Source organism: Cornus florida, unplaced genomic scaffold, assembly GCF_030987335.1.
Source record: "Cornus florida cultivar Cherokee Brave unplaced genomic scaffold, ASM3098733v1 CherokeeBrave_3.0.0_Hap2_Chr11, whole genome shotgun sequence".
Lineage (NCBI taxonomy): Eukaryota > Viridiplantae > Streptophyta > Magnoliopsida > Cornales > Cornaceae > Cornus > Cornus florida.
Window position 1 is genome coordinate 115984108 of NW_026775581.1, and position 21548 is coordinate 116005655.

A 21548-nucleotide genomic window follows, 5' to 3' on the forward strand; every position below is an offset into this window, starting at 1 on the left:
TTATCTGTTAATTTTCTTATTATTATTTTTTTTCTCTTTTACATATAAAATTACTTTTAAAAAGTTAAAATTTTCATGTTAATTTGAAGTCTAATTTTATTTTTCCTTTTAAAGTTTTATCATTTTAATTTTCTTTTTTATTTCGTTCTACTTCTTTAAATTATATTTTTTTCTTTCTTAAATTTTGGGTCCATGCTTGGTATATATCAAGTATCAACTATCCAATAAAGAGGGTGTTTTTTTTTTATTTATTTTTTTAATTTGTAAACCCTATGCTGCCAAATAAAATACTATAATGTTAAAGTCCACAGGTCAACTGGAATCTAGTCTTAAGATCTTTCAATAATTTTGTGTGACATTTTTTTTAATTTTTTTTATTTGAGTTGAAATTTTCAACTAACAGTCAATATGGGTGGTTAGACCTTGACAAAGGTATTGTACCCCAAACTCCCCAAAAACAAAACCGAATATCATCACTAGCATCAAAAAGAAGTGAAATATTAGGAATCTGAACCTGTAACAAATATAATTCAATCAGTAACTCACTCAACTATTTCACCTTAGATAAATTGAAGTCTGAATTAAACTTGACCTAAATTTAGAAAAATATAAAATATTTTGACTAAAAGTCTAAAATATGAAATCATGAATCTACAAAGTCCTCTACCAAGGTGGACTTTTTAGGACACGATGCGCACCATCCAACAGAAAAATTGACGCCCCTTGGATCTTCCAAGCGCCAACTTGAGGCAGTCTCAAGGTTTGGAATAAATTAAGACGAATGTCTCTGTAGCATGACGCTCGTTGCTCTCTCTCTCTATAAGTCTAATCTAGAAGGAACACTCTCTCTCTCTAACTTTGGCAAAGTGCCTGCCTGTCCCGGCAAATTCCTTACCTCAAGCCGAGACGGAAGGACACGCGCACACAGCAGATAGATATAATTGCTGAAAAAACAATAAACAGATTTGAACAGCTCCGTTCCATTCAACCTTCCTCTTCATTTTCTTTAACTGTAAGTTCCCATTTCCTAAATTTTGTATTTTTTTTTCCTTTCTAAATTTTGTATATTTTTTTTGCTTCATATCGATGCTTCTACGCAGATCTATGCTGTTTGCGTTTATTTGCAATTTTCTTGGTGGGGACAATTGTCTGGCTAATGTGATGATGATGGGTTCACTCTGGATCTTTTGTTTTTGAATTGTGTTTGTTTTCTGTAGTTGGATATGGAGTTAATCTGCGGTCAAATGGGGATTTGTATTGTCTATTAAGATGGGTCATTAGATTACTTTTAGATTCAGATTGAATAGCTCTTAAGTTGGGGATATAATCATTTATTTTTCTCTGCAATGCAGTCCTTTGTATTATAAAGAATCAAATCAACAATGTCTACAGCACTCAAATGTTCTGAAATTGTCGGATTTAGTTCTGCAAGGAATTTGGATATCTCATACCAAAAGGGTTTTTTTTAACAAAATCAAAATTAGATATATGTTGGCAGGTACATCAATAGAAGGCAGTTGACAATATTTTTTGGTCTGATGCATTAAGATAAACACAGGCTTGTTCGGGAACAAGCCACACGATCCAAGCCTAGGAAATAGTTTACAGTCTGTCATATTTTCTAAGGTGGCTGCTCAAAGTACTGATGCCGTCCTAAAGGAAAGCATCAGATATAATGGAATTGTTGCTCATGTGAAATGATTTGAGGAATGCAAGGGTTAGGTATTCAATGATGCCATAAAATGCAGGAAGAAAGGCCAAAACTTTGTGGCAAGTTGCATCTTGTTGGTAATGGAGTTGTAAAGGATTTTGGAATATGCGTCTAAAGTCCACATGTATGTGTAACTTTTTCTGACTACGGATTTAGGTTTCATTTCTGAATTTGGATATCTCATTGTTACTGGGATAGGTTCATAACTTTTGATCTTAGCAGAGTATGTGTTCATATGAACTTTTCCGTGCAATTGCAACCAAAGAAACGCTTTTAGTGGTCTCATAATGATCTCTCAAAGAATTGGAGAGATTATCATTTCAAATTGGAAAGATGAATTTTCTGTATCTTGCTCAAAACTCGATGATGGCTGATTTATATTCATGGAATAGTCGTGGTATTGGTATGGCTAGTAGGCATTATATGTTTTTCCAATAACGAAGTTTAAACAAATAATTAACTAAGGAAAAAAAAAAAGTTTAAACAAATAATTGAAGAGAAATTTTGTGATACTGTTTTATTGTTATGGACAATACCTAGTTAATGCAAAATTTCTAATATGTGATGAGTATCAAAGATGATTTTTTTGGAATAAGAATAACATATGTTGATGTGTGTGGTAACATTAATTTGCATTTGAATGCATTTCTATAAGCATGAACCTTTAACTTGCAAATGATGAGTGATATTTTGTGGTTGACTAACCAATGGATACTTTACAAGTAGGATTATCTGCATGTCATTCATGGCTTCATCATCATGCATATAGATATTTTTAAGTAGTAATTTAATTCTGGATTTGTTGACTGACCATATAAAGGTCCGTTATGCCATTGCATTAAGTAGAGCTCCTGAAATAGACTTGATCTCCTCCTTTCCAGCATTAAGAAATTTCTACATAAACCTGGGAGTCATGTTACCTTGGTTCATTGGTTGAAGATACCACAAAAAAACTGGCAACATATTATATGCCTATTGATTTTCTAAAGCAAATAGGAGGCCAGCTATGATGCTGTGAAGCTGTTACCTTAAATCATTGTCCACCCATGGTAACTATAATGGACAATTCTGTGATTCTGAAACTATATAGATTTAGGATCACTCAGATGTGACTAGCGAATCTGATGATTTATCGAATTGATGTTTTATTGCTGAAGATTGGTTATGTAGTGTTAAAGATGTGTTCTTAAAGCATTTCTCTTGAGAATAAGTCGAATGTGTGTTGAATTTGGCCACAGGCAAGAAAATTGCAATTGAAATATGGTACAATTTAGGTTAAAGTGGTTTGATGAAGTTAAACCAGCAGAATATAAACTCTCTCTCTCTCTCTCTCTCTCTCTCTCTCTCACACACACACACACACACACACACTTTATTATATTTTTAATTTAATGTATGTTCAAATGCTAAAAAGGTCGTTAGCTGTTAGCCATATGCTCAACTGCATAATGAGTTTCATTCATAGTCATGGTGGTCAATGAAGAGAAGTGAAATTATGTCAAGTACCTATGGGATGGTTGTTTATTGCGAAAAGGATATGCAGAACCATGAAAACTATGAAGAATTCAAATGCCTCAAGAGTCAAATCATTGAATAGTGACATGTATTTGCGCAATTGGTTAATAATTCAAAGAAATTCTTAATTGAAGATTGTTACCTGAACTGTAATTGCCATGAGTGTTTATGTATTGCATGCATGCTCCCTGAAAATTCACTTTCTTGCCGAGGGAGAGCATTGACTTGCTTTAAGGTAACGAAAGTGGTGTTATCTGTTCTGGTTTTGAAACAGAATAGACGTTTTTTCGCAGGAATAACAGTATTTATGTTTGTGGGTGTTAAGTCTGCAGAATATGTGAAAGTTATATGTGATGGCAATGGAAGGTGATTGAATGGGTTTGATGTTAGCTTTGCTTAATTGGTTTTGCAAAAGAAGGTCAATATTTTATGGGTAGGTTGGATTTGAATTGGCTGGTATGACTGCAGTCAAGGTGTAGCAATTTCGCTGAGGATACAAGGATGTATCATTGAGCTGGTAGGATTTTGGTGGAAAAGAGCAGCTAGTACCTACTTTTGGATGGTGATCAAAGAAAGTATTCAGTTATTATATTCTAAGTGGAAGAAGCTTAATCATTGTTCTGGTGTTGTGTATGATTTTAATTGATTTTGAAGTCTAGTGTTTTGCATAGGGCTTTGAGAATGACATCTATCTGTGTTCACCATATCACATTTGTAATGGAGTTGTCAAAATGTAGACATTGGGGAGCAGAGCTGAAACAGGAAGTAACTCTCTAATATGATAAACGGGACTATTGAGAAGTCACGATTTGAAGAAATTTAAGGCCACAAATTGAGAGGGAAGAACTAGAGATGAGGTAGCATATGGGTGAAAAATTGAGTACTTACATCTTATCTTTTAATTGTTTGTACTTGGAGTATGTTCATTATATACAGGTATACTTGCACATGTCCGGTCAGGTACATAGTATTCATCCATCAAAAATGCTTGAAGCACCACGTATCCTTTCTTTACATGGACTTGATATGTGTGTCGTGTGCGAGTCTGTATCCAAACATTAGTTGTATGAGATTGTTGAACAAAAAGATGCAGGGACACTACAAGATATTTATAATATTCAATATTTTTATTTTATTTTCTAGATTAAATAATGATTTATATAACATATCGCTCTACATAAACATTTCACTCGTTTTGAAACAATAATCCAATAAAATTGTGTAGGACACATTCCATATCCTTGTCAAAGTGTCACATGTCTGAGTCCATGTAGCAGTGTTAATCACACTTCAACTTGCCCTTAAGTCACCCACGTATTATTAATGGGATTATGATACAACGCTCAATGGCCTCACTGTAACATCAGGGATGGCAACGCAGTGGTAGGCCATAATGTGACCGTTTGGATCATAACGCATATGCACCCAAATTATGACCACAGGGACTACAGCACAATGTTACCATTGTTTTGCAGTCATTAAGATCACAACACAACATAGAATGGGGGTACAACATTATGTCAAGGATCACAAAGTAATTGCTAGGATTGAAATGCATTATAGAATATAGAATGGGTACGTTGCAATGGCGGACTAGAATGCGATGTTAAGAATGTCATACGAATATTGCCTCCTATTTTGGCGTGTTAAACACTTAAGTATTGACTATTGAGTTGGTTGAGGAGCTTCCTGAATGTTATGAAGTGTGGTTGATGTAGTGATTTCCCCAAGAATCATGCTAAATTTTTTGGTTTATATCAAATACTTCAAGCAGGCATGTTGCATTTTGCTATGCGATAAAGTCAGTGTCTTGTACTTGGGTGGAGGAATATCTAAGCAATTCTTGTGTCAAAATGAGATTCAAGTCTAGACTAGGGAAGCTCAGTTACAATATGTTTGTTTTCTATTATACCACGTAGGCCCAATTCATTTTGTTTTGATGCGGTAATGATTCGATGATTCAGTTTATATAATACTTGTCTTGAGAAACAATGATTTGCATGAGGTGAATGGTGTACAAATGGGGTTTCGGCATCTCTTTCCTTGGCTGATGCTTGTATGATTCAAGCAAGTCTGCCTTGTGATTATTGAGATGTTGGCCCAAACACTCTTCATTTATGTTGTTTTTGAACTGAGAATTTAATAGGATTTGGGACCAGTAATTGTCCCAAAGTTTTTATTTCTCTTCTTATTTCTAATTTTATTTTATAAGGCCAAAGTCTTATATATTACTGGTTGTAATCTTGTTGTTCTTTATCATGTTAATGAGTAAAATCAGTTTCCTTGCTGGTCTTGAGGTAAATAATTCAAAATTTCTAGTGTCTAATAAAGAGTCAGTCTTGGCCAAAAGAGTCGATAAGCTGGTTGTAATCCTATTTTCCCTTTATCATGTTAATGAGTAAAATTAGTTTCCTTGCTGTTCTTGAGGTAAATAATTCAAATTTGCTAATGTTTAATAAAGAGTATTTTCAATCGAGTAATACTTAACTGTTGCTGGATTCCCTTCCTTGTTTTATGTTTTATGATTATGCTTTTAGTAGATTTGTTATTGTCTTTAAAGGAGGTCAGTCATGTTAAATTTTAATCTCTCAACCAATGCTTTATAAGTGTATGTCTGTTTTCTTTAACACTAAATTGCCATAAATTATTTCACTGGATATCATACTGAATTTCGGATTCCCTGCCTTCAATTGCGTTCCTCCCCCCCTCCCCCCGCGGGTCAATGCTTTATTTATTTTTTTGTCTTTGATATGTCACTATTTGCTAGGTAAGTTTGACTCAATCAAGCCCATTCAGGTGAAGGAAGGTCAGTGCATTAGTCATGGTTCTCGATGGCATAATATCGTCTCCACACCGGAGGACACAGACGGTGTTTTCTTCAGCGTCACTGAAAAGACAATACTCACGACTGGATGAACCAGGGGGCTGCTCAGTGCTCCTCCAACGACACCGCTTTCTCCTAACAGCTCTTGCCCTCCTAACTTTCCTCTGTACGATTTATCTCTACTTTGCTGTCACTCTAGGAGTCGGTGAATCATGTTCTGGGTTGACAGGGACTCAAAAAGAATTATGTCGTATGGAGAAGGCAAAAGCGTCTGTGGCCAAAGGAAAATTGAAATTCTTCTAGCAGGCAGATAGAGTCCTGCAAACAGGGCCTTCCTTACTGGTGGTTCTCTTTTTCAAGGGGTTGAAGTTTAAATATAGTGTTGTCTGTTACCTTAGATTGTTGTGCCTATTAGGGTTTCATTGATTTCTATCATGGATACATTGTATTGCGGGAAATATAATATCTTGAAAGTCATTCAACCACGTCAAACGATTATCTGAATTGTGTAAAGCAAAACTGTAGGCTTTTTGGTGAGTCCTTGTTACCTTCCTTGAGGGTCATGTTTTTTTTTTGGAATTTTTCTTTGAGAATTGAATCATTTCTATAGAAAATTTAGGATTTGTGTTTGTTTTATCCCAGCTTGTCTTCTAATGTTTTGCTTTGTTTTCTCTTTATGGTTGGGTTTGATTCATGTGAAGGATTTGACGATGGCATGGTGACATAATTGTTTAGAATAAAATATTTTGAACATCGTGTAGAATTAGTTTAGTAGGAGTTTGTGGAGAACTATAGACTTTGGTAGAATTAGTTTAGTAGGAGTTTGAACATCGTGTAGAATTTATTTTGTCTCATCACTCTCTTTACAAGTACTGATTCTCCCTTGAACTCAATATAAGCAATTTTTATAAATTTAAAATTTAAAAGAATTCTTTTGAGGAATTGCAGAAGAATGATTACTCAAGATGAAGTTTTTTTAATAATAAAAAAATTAACTAATTTTTAATTGTATTTACTTAAAAAAACTAAGAATACAACCCACATCAAAATGAAAAACATGTGAACCATTTATAGTAAGGACTTTAGAACCCGGTACACCAAAGTTTTAAACACATTTTTTCTTGTTTTTGAATACCAACTATATGAATATTCAACACATCATACATTTCATCATTTATTACTTCAAGAGATATATTCTCATAGCGATTTTAATTCTAACCCTTCATTTCTTGCTTTTGCTTTAAGAGCATCGTAGTGTACATTTTACATTTTCACAAGTGTAGTGCCGTGTCAGCGCTCTCCATATTTTTTGAAAATTTTTCTCTCACATTTTGCACTTAATTATTTTATTATTTTAAAAATTTGTCTCACATATCACTTACACACCATCAAAATTTTTTTTTTCTTTTGATAAATACCATCATTTTTATAAAAAAAAACTAAAAGTACACACAAGGGCCAATTTTTTAGCCCTTGGTCAATGATGTGAGTCCACACTCCATTCTTCATGGTTGGAGAATGGAGTGTAATATGGTGTGGGCCTCGTTAAGTAGAGAAGCCGACACAAAGTGGTGAAATTATTCTTTACTATGCACCTTGCACTGTTTCAATTTTTGAGCCATTCTAAATGTAGATTAGTACGAGTAACCCACACTTTTCCTATTATAAGGAAAAATTCCTCATTCGAAACAAGAAAATTAAAGAATTTAAGGTTCTCTTTGACTAGGCTTTCTGTAGCCTCAAAACGGGCTTCTAAGCCCAAAAAGTCCTTTGCCAATAATAAAGAGCGTTTGGTAAAATTTCTAAAAAATGGACTTTTAAAAAGTCTCTTAGAAGCCCGATTGACCAAAGCCAATAAAAACATGTTTCTTAATCAACTTCCCGCAAGCTACACACTTTTTTAAGTAATAAATGTAAAATTCCTATATTGTCCATTATTTAACCTATTTCAATTTCTAAATTTCACTGCAAACTTTTATCTTTCTATTTTTGTACCATTTTCTTCCTTTGTTCTCTACCCAAAAAATAAAAAAAATAATAATAATACTGAGCAAAATTTCACAGAACTTTATTGAAAAAAACTATTATTGAAAAACGATTCAACAAAGGAAGAACAAAAATATTGAGTAGTTGCAGGAAAAAATACTATTGAATCCTATTTGACTTTAAAGTCTGAAGAGTTCCAAGATTTATGAATTCTCATCCGAAATTCAATCCTATGTAGAATTCTAAATAATTTTTCTTTCTCTCTAATATATACACACACACAATATATATATATATATATATATATATATGTATATATATATAATTCCTTTTTTCTTTTTTGAAGGCTATCCATTCCGCTATTAAAGTGATTTATAGTTACAAATAAGAATAAAAATAGAATATTTTTGTTGCCATCTTTCTCTTTTGTTTTCTTTTTTCATCTCTTTCAACTTCTTTATACATTGGGTTAAATTTGTATAGCCAGATCTTCACTATACTAATTAATTGTTGCTGCATCATTAGCAATTTCACTCAATTATTTTAATTATAAATTTTTTTTTCTTCCCTTCTTTGTATATTCCAATTCAACTATTTACTATTATTCATGATTTATTAAGTATATAATTGTCAAGTTAAATTATGTTAATAATTAAAAGAGTTTCAAAAAAATTTATCCCCCCAAACAATTTTTTTCTTTTAAATTCCTTTTATCAAAATGCATTCTTCAAAACCGATTTAGTGGAAGGAATTTTAGAAAGTGAAAGCTGCCCCAAACAGGGCCTAAATCTCCTCACATCAATTTGAATTTAAAAGTTTTCAGGGAGTTTAGGACGATGAAAAGTCAGCTTACTATCCACTTAATTGGAGGAATACCTACCATTGGACCAAGTAAATTGCATACCACTGCATCAGATCCATTAATTTAGCCTTATTCATTCTTCCAAGTTGTCAATAAAATTTGAACATTCCAACTTTCCAAGGCTTTCATTAGGAGAACAGGTTGCACCATTATTTTTTTATTTTTTATTTTTAATGAAAAAAAGTGAAATGTTGTCTCTTGAAGTGGGCCTTACTTATCACCAGCCATAGGCCATGACCCAATTTTTTTTTTTTATTTTTTTCTATCTAAAAAACAAGTGAAAGGTGTCTCTTGAAGTGGGCCTTACAAAATACTGAAACCTCGAGTGCCTAGAAATTAATCTCCAAGCCCAATATGATGGGAACGAAACGAACATTTCCTTCACCGTCTCAAAGGCGCAATCAGAAACGTATACATTGTAGAATGTGTGTGAATTCAACTGCTCATGAACCCTAATTTGCACCCAATCTACAATCTCGTGTTTATTCGGTAATTTTCACACTGATAAAATGGCCGATGCTTGGAGGCCTCATCACCGAAAACTCGACCGCAACCGTTCGTTTCGGTCGTTACTACCATCGTACCAGACGCTTCTTACTCTCCTGTGGACCGTCGGATTCGCTTTGATCTGTCTCTGGCAACGGAGCGCCGTTGATCGGGTCTTGGCAATCCGCCGGTGGGCCCCACCGACGAGGCCCATCCCGATGCTCCGGCCGGTGGCCTTCAATCTGACTGATTTCGGCGGAGTCGGCGATGGCGTCATCGTAAATACGAAGGCATTCGAGAGGGCAATATCGGAACTTGAAAAGAGAGGTGGTGGTCAGCTTAATGTTCAGCCTGGGTATTGGCTCACTGCCCCTTTCAATCTTACGAGCCACATGACTCTCTTTCTTGCAGAAGATGCTGTTATACTTGGAATTGATGTACGTGATCTCTGTTCTTTTATGTTTACTTTAGTTTTAACCTTGTTTGGTTTCCGATAAAATTTAGGAAAACCGATTGAAAAATAGAATTTATGTTGGGGTTTTTGGAAGTGTTATAGGTAAAATGATAATTTTTACGGGTAGGAGGGTCATATCGTTGTCATCTTCAGTAGTATAAATTTATATTCATCTTCTCGGCAACTGTAAGCAGGATTTGATAATTTATGTTAATTTAGGGATGTTAACTTTTAGTCTGTAACTCAAGTCCTACTATCTTTGGTTAGATGCTAGGATTGACATTTTTAAGAAATATTGCTGTTTCTTAGTTTGAAGTTGTTTCCTCTTTGGTCAGTGATGAGCAGGAATTCACTTTGTGGGGTTGGGTTGGGGTGGGGTGGACTTTGGAAGAATGATAAGATATATATATATATATATTTTTAACAAAATACAGTAGTAAATATAATAAATTAATATTGATTGATAATATTTCCGTTTGTTATATTTACAATTGTCCTTGATAAATTTTTATATTAAGCAACATTCTCATACAAATTGGAGGGAAAAACTATGTATATTTAAGTATAGCAATTGTACAAAATAAAACAAACTCAAATTTGTGCGCTTAAATGTTTGCTTGCTCTCCTCTGGGATGTTCTTCTCTCTTGGCTTCTGGAGGATATTCTCTTGTAGTTCCTTAGTTACGTCTAACAGGAGGAGGTCTTCTAGTAGTTGCTTACTTGGCCTAAAAGCGAGAAAGGCAAAAGATATATCCCTTCTCTTAATTTTCTTTTGTGTTTAAGTGTATTCCTTATTCCCTCTTACTGTCCATGCTATTAAAGATTTTCGTATCAGTCAAATTAATTAGAATATAGAAGTTACAACTCTACAAACCTATAAAGTCGTCCCCAGCAATAATTAAAATTAATGAATAAAAGTTGTCTTTGTATTTGGAACTTGAACTATTTTCATTTAGGTTCTCCAAATCAAAAATAATTTGATAATTAGATTGAACCAAGAAATAAGGAAAGTAGTCAAGTACATGCTTCACAATATGGGTCTTCACTTTTTCTAGCCCAATGCACAAGGCTCTCACCATTGCGGGGTTTGGTGAGGGTTAGATGTATGAAACCTTACCTCCGCATGGAAAAGTTGTTTCTAGTTTCGATCCCCTACCTCTAGGTTGCAATGGAGCAACCTTACCGTTGCACCAAGGCCCACCCTCATGGATGTTCACTTTTTTTTCTAGCTGGTGTATGTTCATGATTTTCGTGTATCATATACATTTAAAGAGCGGGAGGCAAAAATGCTTTGTATAGGATTTTTTTTTTTCTGTACCTTCTGAGATATTGTGATCCTTCTTTAAAGAGAGAATAGATGTAAGAGATCCGTATAGCATAGGAAAAGAGAAAATTGGAGATGGAGATATGAATCGTCCAATGATCACTATGAGAAAGAAAGATTAATATGTGGGCTAAAGATTAGAATTGTGGGGGCAGTTTTAGAAATTTAAAATTTTATGTATACAAAATGAAAATATAAAAAATTTGAGTGGGGAGTGCTCCCTCGGCCCCACAGAGTTCTCACCTTGTCTATGGTGGTGTGGCATTTCATCTATCTAGAAGCCTCTGATGCACATGCAGTGAAATGGGTTGGCAGCATAAGCACCTATATCTTGGAAAAGTGATTTGGGTGTCCATGATTTGTTATAGATTCATTGCTGAGTGGTCCCATTTAAGGACAGTTGAACAATGTTGTGTGGTAAAATTTTTGAGCTTCTCCAAGCTAATCTGACATGGAAAACATGGACTTTGCCAAGGAGGTGGAATGTTTTGTAATGTTGTGGAATGTAAACATTTCTGGTTTCTAGAATCTTCATTTGTGGAATTAGGATGTGACCAGAGGAAGTGGAATTGGCTTTTTCTCCCCCCGTCCCAAAAGTTCAATGGTCCTTGAAATGATATTGATTGTCGAGCCGTTGTCTGGCTGGTTACAACTCACAAGCGATGTAGTGATTGGCACTTAACAAAGTTTGTAGACAAGTGCAATATTCATGCGGTACCTGCATATTTAGTATGACCTCACTTAAACTTTGCAACATGATCTCCCCGAACATTTCCAAGTTTACCCATGCACTTAAAAAAAAAAATGGGGTTTACCCACGCATTAAATTGTGGTTAAAAATGTGGTAAACCTCTCCCGAGGTTATAACAAAGATACTGATTCCCCCCTACTGTCAACAGTCCATTTGGTCTGTTCTAAATCTTTTCCTTAAATGCCAAAGTTGCCCTTTCTTGCAAACAAAAGGACAACACTGTCCTTCCTTGTCCTTTGGAAAGGACAAATATAACCCTTTTATAGGACAAAATTACACTTCACGGAATAAAGATTTGCATTGACATTTAATTTAATTTAATTTGTATTTCATTTCACATAATTACATCAATAATCTAATTTATTCATTTTATTAAAATTTTATCATATTCTCATTTATCAGTATTATATATATACACATATATAAATAGATATATTAAGTGTGGTGTGTTCAATATAATTATATAAGTATATTCCCTTACAATATAACATATGCGTATAAACATTCAGTTATAGTATAATATACATACAGATTTATAATATATATGTGTGTGTGTGTATATATATATATATACATGGTGTTGTCCTCATCATCATCCCCAAAAGGGCCAGAATCTTTATACCCGCTCCAACTATTGTTCTTCATTGCCGCAATCCTCAGTGACGTCTATATCTCATTGATTCAACTGCTAGACAAATTTATGGCCATGGTTTAATAATGGTTTCCAGAGAGAAAGACGAGTCTTAGTGAGACGGAGAGGGCGAAGACAGAAGAAAACCTGTTCAACTTCCCTTGATTGGTTTGTTCCTTTGATAGCTCATGGTGATCCCTCTGTTGGCAGCAATATCGTTGTTTGGGAGAGAAAGAATGAAATATGAAGGCAACTTAACAGAGAGGATAATGAGAGTATAAGTAGGGGCACCACCTTGGTTCGGTTCGGAATGGCAGTGCTTATGGTTGTCAAAGATGGTCGAGTGGTGGTGAAGGTGGCCGGAATCTATTTTGAGGATGAGGTGGTGGCCGGAACTAGAACCTAGGTGGATGTGGTGGTCGTAATTCATTGAAGATGCTAAAATAGAGGACAGACAGAAGATGAAGGGTAGGGGGTTTAATTTCTATGATATATATGTGTGTGTGTGTGTGTGTGTGTGTGTGTGTGGTGTTATCACTATAGATTTTTGGCCAAAGTGATGATGCCTTATGGAGAAAAGAGGAGTGAAAAGGTAAAGGACAAAGAGGGAGGGAGAGAGAAGTGAGAGGGATTTTTGGTCTTTTTATTATGTTGATAACTTCTATTTTTAGTCTTTTTATTATGTTTAATCTTTTAATATATGTGGTGTTATCACTATAGATTTTTGATAACTAAGACGTTAGGGACCATTACTTTGACGGGGGTGTTAGATTTATTTTCACTTAAGTTTATTGCGTGGATTACAACTCGAAACCTCAGGGGAGGTCGTGCTAGTTTACCCAAAATAAAAGGGTGAATCAGTCCTTTGTTGTCTTATTGTTATTAATGCCGGGTTGACTTTTCAATATAGTTTAAAAAACTAATCTTATTGGTTTAGTTGTGACTTCTTGGGATATGAATAAAAAAGGATGGTTTTGGATGGAAGATGAGGTGTGGTAATTGCATATAAACTTGGGATGTCGCAAAGATTTTGGTACTCTTTAAGATTGGAAGTTTGAATATGACTTGCACTGTATGTCTGATTCATTTTCTCTCTGTTATATCCTGAAAAACTATGCAAGCATAGATGGTTCTTGAAAGTGAACCATCTAATAAAATTATTTTCCATTGTTTTGGAGTTTTATATTAAGGCGACATATTTTTTTCTTTCAATAGGTTCCATAAAAATTTAGTTCCTCTATGCATCATTAGGTATGCATATGTAGGTGATTCTAGGGCTTAAACATGGCTTAAAGATGTGAACTTATTCACTGAAACCTTGAGTTTGTATATGAGCTGTTTTTCTTATCTAGTTATTATAATTTGGGTATACTTGTGTCTTATATGCCCTATAACAGGATGAGAAGTATTGGCCGCTGATGCCTCCTTTGCCATCTTATGGACATGGAAGAGAGTTCCCTGGACCTCGTTATGGGAGCTTAATCCATGGTCAAAATTTAAAGGATGTTGTCATAACAGGTCAGATCATTAACATCCTCGTTTTCCTCTTTTCTTTTTGGTGTTAAATGAAAACGTAAAATTGGAAGGTGAAAAATAAGGAGTGATTAGCCAGTTGATAGCATCTCTTAACTGGATTGGTCAAAACATAAATGTCAGATGAGTAATTGTTCCAGCGTTTTTGGATTTGAGCCAATCAACTTTTGTGCACTGAAGTTCATTGTGATGTTCACCTCCAATAACTAAAATTGTGTTTGGTAGTGTTGCAGTTCTTAGGTTTGAAAAATGCTTTTTTTTTTTTTTTTTTCTCTCTTTCTCCCTCTGTAAAACTGAAGCATGAAACATGTTTTGTCCAACATATCTGTTGTGCCAAAAAAAGAAAGAAAAAAAAAAGTAAAACATGATTGTCTATAATAAGAGTAATGGAATTTGTCACATTTAATCTGCTATGTTTAAATTATTCATTAGTAAACACTTATGGCCAATTAAGCATTGGTTTCAATAAATAATTGGGCTCAATTCAATCACAAATGGCTATATATATATTTATATATATTTCATGTTTAATATGTCCAAAATTCACACAAGAGGGATGCTAGCCGCAACCTCTGGTGCGACTGTGGCAGCTCAATCGCTAGATTAGAGTTTGACTCGTGTAATCACCTTTCCTGGGTCTGGCTCTGTCATTCTTTGTAATTAGTATTTCCAAAGTGACCACCATTTTACTCTCTTTCTACTCTATAAAATTCACAGGGAAATTAACTCACCTCTGAAAGCTGGGTAATTCTACATTTTTTTTTTTTTCATTCTACCTTATTCACTTCTATATGTGTTCTCTGGAGTCTGGTCAACTCATCAAATATATTAGTTTTTCTCCGGACATTTCCACGGTAATAGTCGAAAAATCTTTGGTAGAGAGAAGAAAAAACATATATAGAGAGAGGTGTCATGATCATCAAATTTCATGGCAAATCAAGTTCAAGCATTCGTTGTAGATCAGTTGCGGAACTTGCGGCATCGCTCAAATCTGCGCTACCTTTTGATATCTTCACACAAGGGTTAGGGTTTTGTCGAGTCTTCATATGGGAATAAATTAGGGTTTCGAATGGTAAACGATCTTTTAGGCATTCTTCTGGTTGCAGAACTGCAAGTCCTACCATGGTAGATAGAGAATCAAAGCTGAAAAGCTAGTTCTTTAGAGAGAGGAAAAAAGGGAGACAAGAAAGCTAGATTTGTACTTCAAATAATAGAGAGAGATGCAATTGTAAGAAAAGAGAAAATTCAGATATGAACTTTGCAGAAGAAACAGAGAAAAAGGTGAGGTGTTTAGAGAGAGAGAAGAAACGTTCCGCTTGATGGGTCTTTATTTTCTTTAAAATGGTGGAGGACAAAATAGTAATTACAAAGAATAAGAGACCTGAGATAAATGAATAAGTCCCATTGGGAAAAGTGATTACACGCGTGAAACTCTTATCTAGCGACTGAGCTGCCACAGCTGCGGCTGTGGCTAGCATCTCTCTCCACACAATGTAGACATAAATAATTCATTGTACCAAATAAAAACGTAAATACAATATTAAAATATCCATTATTCACATACTACAACTAAACCAATACGTTACCAACATATCCACGATACAACCAAAGTTAAAACGCACAACTACTTACGCCAAAGGAACCACATTGGAAAAGCAGAAATACCCGAAGGCAAGTTGCATGAAATCATCTCCTTGATGCATTGCAAATTAAAATTCCTTCAAGAAGACGAAGCTCACTCTCTCTCCTTTCATCCTTTTTGTTTATTGCTGATTTTTGTTAGAAACACAATAGATATATGTGTGTACCATATACATATTTCTATCTTTATATCTATGCATGCGTCCATTCCTATATGCATGCATATATTTATTTTTTGTTATTATCAGAATATTCCAATCTATGGTAAAAAATTGCAAGCTTGTTTTGTGCAATGTGCTACTGATCTAGCCATATATGTAATAATAGAAGTCGGTTTCTTTCTTATTCAAGTATGTGAGTGGCATGATTTTATTACTGATCAACAGGCTATAATGGTACCATAAATGGGCAAGGTCAAACATGGTGGAAGAAATATCGACAAAAGCTACTGAACCACACAAGGGGCCCACTAGTGCAGATCATGTGGTCAAGAGACATTCAGATTTCTAACATTACTTTGCGTGATTCTCCTTTCTGGACGCTCCATCCCTATGATTGCAAGAATGTCACTATCAGAAATGTAACCATTTTGGCTCCAGTTTCTGGAGCCCCGAACACTGATGGAATAGATCCTGGTAAGTTTGTATCACTGATTAGCCTATTTCTCCAGTTGACTATGTCATGGTTCACAGGCTCTCAATCTTTCATCCTCTATAACAATTAGGAACTAAAACTCATGGAAAACTGATGGAGTTTCTTAAAAGCATTTTCTATTGGCAATTTTAAGAGAAATACCAATTTTCTTTCTTAGTAAATGATAGTAACATAATCATACTGCCCCACTAATATGTAGGAGTCATGGTAATAAGAATTGGCACTCTTTAAGCAAAATATATCAAGGCAGTCTAATGGTATTGGTGGGGGGGAGAAGGTACTACTCTAGCTCTAGGTAGTTTTGAATTGTACATCTTAGAAAACTTTCTGAGTAAGCAGTTGAGAGACTAATAATCAGCAACAAACATCTTGTCCAATTATGCTAATTATTCAGATTTGACTACATGGAAAATTTGTGGATGCTGTATTCATTATCAAATTGAAAAGAGAAATTAAAGTCTAGTTATTCAAATTGAAAAAGAAAGTAAAGTCTAGTTTTCCTCTCGAATTTTGGAGTAGTAGGGTTGTTGATGAAAAATTGCTAATAGCTAGGAAGTACTGGCATTCCTCTAGAGGGCCCCAAGGCGGTGTTGGACATGCATGGAATGGTTGGACATGTGTCTGACACGCCTAGAAAGGTCCTAGAGTTTTTTTTTATCTTCCATAGGTGGCTGAGCAGGGAGTGCATGAAAGAGTATATAACTCTGTGTCTTCTCAGTTCAGTTTACAATTTACATGGTGGGGATGCGTGAAAGACATGCTTGGGACACTTGTAGGACACAGTGAGAGTAATTTTGGAATTATTTTTAATAAAGGGGTTCTAATTCAATTTTAAAAGATATGATTAAAATTAATATAAAGTTAATGTTATATGGACTCGGGTACGGGTCTCGGGCACGGTTATGTATCCGGGCATCGGACGTGTCAAATCTCCAAATAGAAGGACACACGGACACGGCTAAATATTCATTTTATTAATTATTTTATTTTATTTTCTAGAGTAAAGTAATGTTTTTATCTAATATAATGTTCAATATAGGCATATAACTCATTTAAAAGTAATAATATAATGTAATTGAATGATTGGATATGCTTTTTAAGTACATGTCCAACCAAAAGTGTCGGACACATATCCCATACCCATGTCCGAGGGATATGTGTCCGACATGGCTACTTCACTACTTTTGAAGAGTCCATGTAATAGAATATAAAGTTATAAAAAAAAAAACACCCCTTCAACTTTGAGTCCAAATTAGTGATTATATTTATGATAATTTGGATAAAATGAGTAAAAATTAATTTCTTGTATATATATATAATAATATATCATATTATTATTTTATTGATGTATCCTGCTGTGTCTGAGTTTTTTTTAGATTTGTCGTAACTTCATGTTCGTATTCGTGTCGTATCCGTGTCCTGTCTCTGTATCATTTTTGTATCTGTGTCCCTTGTCCGTAGCTGTGTTTCATAGGCTAAAAGTCATGTGATTTAGATTTTTCAGAAATATCTATAGAGAATGCGTTTAAGAAAAGAACAGTTAAATTGTACAGGTGAAATAATTGAACATGTGGGGGGATTGTGCTGGAAGGATAGGAAGAACAATAGAGTGTGGGTTACCATATTCTTGTATCCGTAGTATTATTTGTAGCCTAGAATTTTTCTTTGAGACTGTTGGTAATATGGCTACTGAAACGGGAGCATGGTTTAATATATATGTAGTAGTTCACTGTGATCTTTTGATTATATAAAAAATAATAATATTTTGATTGCTTATTTTTGGATATCCCAAATTCTTGATTATGAACAGTTGTAAATAATTGACCGAAGTTATAAGATGCATAAATTATTCGAATGGGTATTAGATCAACTGCTTAAAAAAACTTAGTGATGCTTAACTACTTCATCCCATAAGTTCTACCTATCAGTGGAATCCCCTTGGAATGGCAAGTTGGAACATGTTAATAGGTTTGAGGATGGATTGTAGGATAGGTTTGAAGGTGGGTTGTAGGAAGATGGTGATCGAAGAACCACAGAGTTTTTAGTTTTCTATGAATGTGATACTAGTTATAGAGATGGACTGTACCGCAGGGCTATAATAATGTTCATCTTTCATACAGATTAGCATTGCTAAAATTGATGACCTAATTTTATTGTATTAGTTTTTATTTATTTATTTATTATTTATTTACCATTTGAAGTTGAAGTCGGTGTTGGTGGCTTATGCAGATTCATGCGAAAATATGGTGATAGAGGACTGTTATATAAGTGTGGGGGATGATGGAGTAGCAATAAAGAGTGGTTGGGATCAGTATGGCATTGCATATGGCCGGCCTTCAACTAACATTATCATTCGTAATCTCATAGTACGCTCCGTTATAAGGTGAGAGTTCTTCTATATTTTAATTTCAGTTCAGTTTGTGCATTTGCTTCTATTGTCTTCTGGCGTCTGGGACGTTGCGTATGTTTTCTCTATAGATTTAAAACAAACTAAAATTATAGCATACATGATGCTTGTGTGTGCTTGCTGTCATAGTTTTGTGCAACAGAATTCTCCCAATTGTTAAACTATACGTACTTGGTCATCTAGCATTCTCAGCACTCCTATTTAAATTATTTTCCATTCTATCCAATAAAAATTTTGTCATGAATTATCTATATTTTCCAATAACTGGTGAAATTTCTAATTATTTATATTTTCCAATAACTGGTGAAATTTCTAATTATTTATATTTTCTAATAAATGGTGAAATTTCTTAGGGAGTTTCATGGTCCAAGTAATTTGGAACCTGATATCATGTTTCCCCCTCTAATTGCTCCTTCATGACTTCCATCGCTATTTTCCCGCTCAAGTTTCTTCTCTAAGGCTGCAAATTAGCCAGCCTTGCTGAGCCTAGTATGACCATGTTCTAGCTTTTAGCTTGATAATGGAGCAAGAATATGCAAGCTCACCTTGATTAGCTCGGTTCATCTACTGCCCTATTCTTCTCGAATCATTTCCTGGTATAACCCAAATATTATTTGAGGTTAGTTACTACGACCATGGCCATACATTTTCAGAAAGATGCTGCGGTTCATTACCTATTCTTGGTGACCCTGAGCGACTCTTGTAGTTTGAACTTCTCCCCCATTCTTGAGTGTTACTGAGAATCACTTCTTATTTATTTATTTTTTTTGATAAGTAGCATCACTTCTTATTTTGAAACATATATTATCTGGAATTTCTCATTTAAAAAGAGTAGGATGGGCATGGGTGGTTGTGGCCTTAAAGTGGTTGTCATTCTATCGTAACACATAAATATCTCTGTTTATTTGTCAGTTACTTTACTTTGGGGTGGAGCAGCATTCATATAAACTAGTTTGTTGCTTTAGATGTGCTGCTTGAATATGGTTGAAAATGTTCCAACAAATCAGGATGGTGATGTTCATGTAATATAGGACACTTCATAATGTTTCCTTACTCTCTCAAATTTTTCTATGTTGAACATGTTCACTGAATTCTCTGTTCTTCAAAATTTAACAGTGCTGGAGTATCAATAGGCAGTGAGATGTCCGGTGGAGTCTCAAACATCAGTATTGAGAATCTCCATGTATGGAACTCGAGAAGGGCTGTTCGAATTAAAACCAGCCCTGGCAGAGGTGGATATGTTCGAAATATAACCTACCGGAACCTGACATTGGAAAATGTTCGAGTGGGGATTGTGATAAAAACAGACTACAATGAACACCCGGATGAAGGCTTTGACCCCAGAGCCCTTCCGATTCTAGAGGACATAAGCTTCAATGGAGTACATGGTCAGGGAGTTCGTGTGCCGGTACGTATCTACGGCAGCCGAGAGATTCCTGTGAGAAATGTCACTTTCCGGAACATGTCAGTGGGAATCACATACAAGAAGAAGCACATCTTCCAATGCTCCTTTGTTCAAGGCCGTGTGATTGGTAGCATTTTCCCTCCCCCATGTGAAAATTTTGATCAGTATGATGAACATGAAAGGCTGATTAAGCAATCAACGTCACAGAATAATACTGATATAGATTACGAGGTTTGAGAAGGGGATTCTGAGTTCTGAAATTGAAGTTCCGCCTTTTCCATGGCTCGGCCTCTTTGTAAGGAGCTACCAATTGCTCTTGTACACGTTTAACAATTAGGATGCGGACCAGTGGTAGATGAATCTGCCACAAATTTGAGCCTGACCGAAAAATGATTGAGGATGGCTTCTATCATGTATATTTGCCAGGAGATGTTTATTGGTGACAAAAGTGAAGGGGATTCTGGGACTGCCATCTCAAGGTATTAGTACAACACGACTGTTCAATGTACATTTGTCCAAGCTTCGCGGTCATCCAGTGACCCTGTCAAGTGTACGGAAGGTTTGTGGTTCCATCATTCTAAGGCTGTTTTCACTCCGTGCAGTGAACTGGTGGTTTTTCCTCAAGGCATCATGCTAACAATGATGCCCCAGAAGAGGGGATTAGGGGGAGGGGGTGTTGATGATGATGTGTGGACAAATAAACATGATTACCACCCATGCTGCCTTCCTTATTGAGAGAGAGATGATGTGTGAATGTAATGTATTTGAAAAGGGAGAGATGATTTTTGTTATATGTCCTTCCTTTTCTGTGTGATTAAACAGAAAATTTATTTTAACACGGATCCTTTATTATGGTCATTTGCATAGCAGAGGGAAGAGTGAAATCATTGTTTCAGCCTATAATTCTTATTGCTTTTAAATAAGTTAATATGGAATGGATGGTCTGTGTACCAGTATCGTAAGTTGAACTTATCTTTCCTGCATGTCCATTTTTTCGCAACACAACATTATTAACTTGCGGGATGACAACTTTGGAGGCAATGCAACAACTCTCTCTTGTTCGTTCTCCCAGGGTGAGGCCAAGTACTTAGTGTGTTATCTTGCTCCTGTTATGTATCTATATCATATGATCATATATTTATTTTATGTGCGCCTGTGTATACATAATTATAGATGTCCAAATTTGTTCTACACGATTGTGGGGGCGTTGAAGGTTGAATAATTTGAGACCCAATGACTTGGAGAACACAAACATGGTTTGTTTAACATCCTTTTGTATTTCATCAATCAGCAACTGGATATTCTCTAAAATATATGGCACTATGCACAAAAATTCTATTTGGGACTTTATTTTCAGGTTTTTG

The 21548-nt window shown here is 35.1% G+C and overlaps 2 protein-coding genes across 4 annotated transcripts; both read left to right on the plus strand.

The window, feature by feature from the left end:
* The first annotated feature begins 702 nt into the window (after window positions 1–702).
* LOC132282803 (uncharacterized) lies at window positions 703–6686 on the plus strand. Of its 3 annotated transcripts, none has more exons than XM_059784593.1 (2): window positions 703–1012; window positions 5999–6686. In XM_059784593.1, the coding sequence occupies exon 2, from the start codon at window positions 6048–6050 to the stop codon at window positions 6351–6353; it is 306 nt and encodes a 101-aa protein (XP_059640576.1). In that variant the 5' UTR covers window positions 703–1012; window positions 5999–6047; the 3' UTR covers window positions 6354–6686. The 3 variants fall into 3 exon arrangements, with proteins under 3 accessions (XP_059640576.1, XP_059640575.1, XP_059640574.1); XM_059784592.1 differs by having other exon boundaries at window positions 704–1012; window positions 6023–6686; XM_059784591.1 differs by having other exon boundaries at window positions 705–1012; window positions 5994–6686.
* A 2509-nt stretch (window positions 6687–9195) lies between these two features.
* On the plus strand, window positions 9196–21042 carry LOC132283177 (probable polygalacturonase). Its single transcript, XM_059785102.1, has 5 exons — window positions 9196–9821; window positions 13942–14062; window positions 16105–16353; window positions 18602–18755; window positions 19896–21042. Exons 1-5 carry the CDS (start codon window positions 9408–9410, stop codon window positions 20419–20421), a joined length of 1464 nt encoding a protein of 487 aa, XP_059641085.1. The 5' UTR covers window positions 9196–9407; the 3' UTR covers window positions 20422–21042.
* The last annotated feature ends 506 nt before the right edge of the window (window positions 21043–21548 follow it).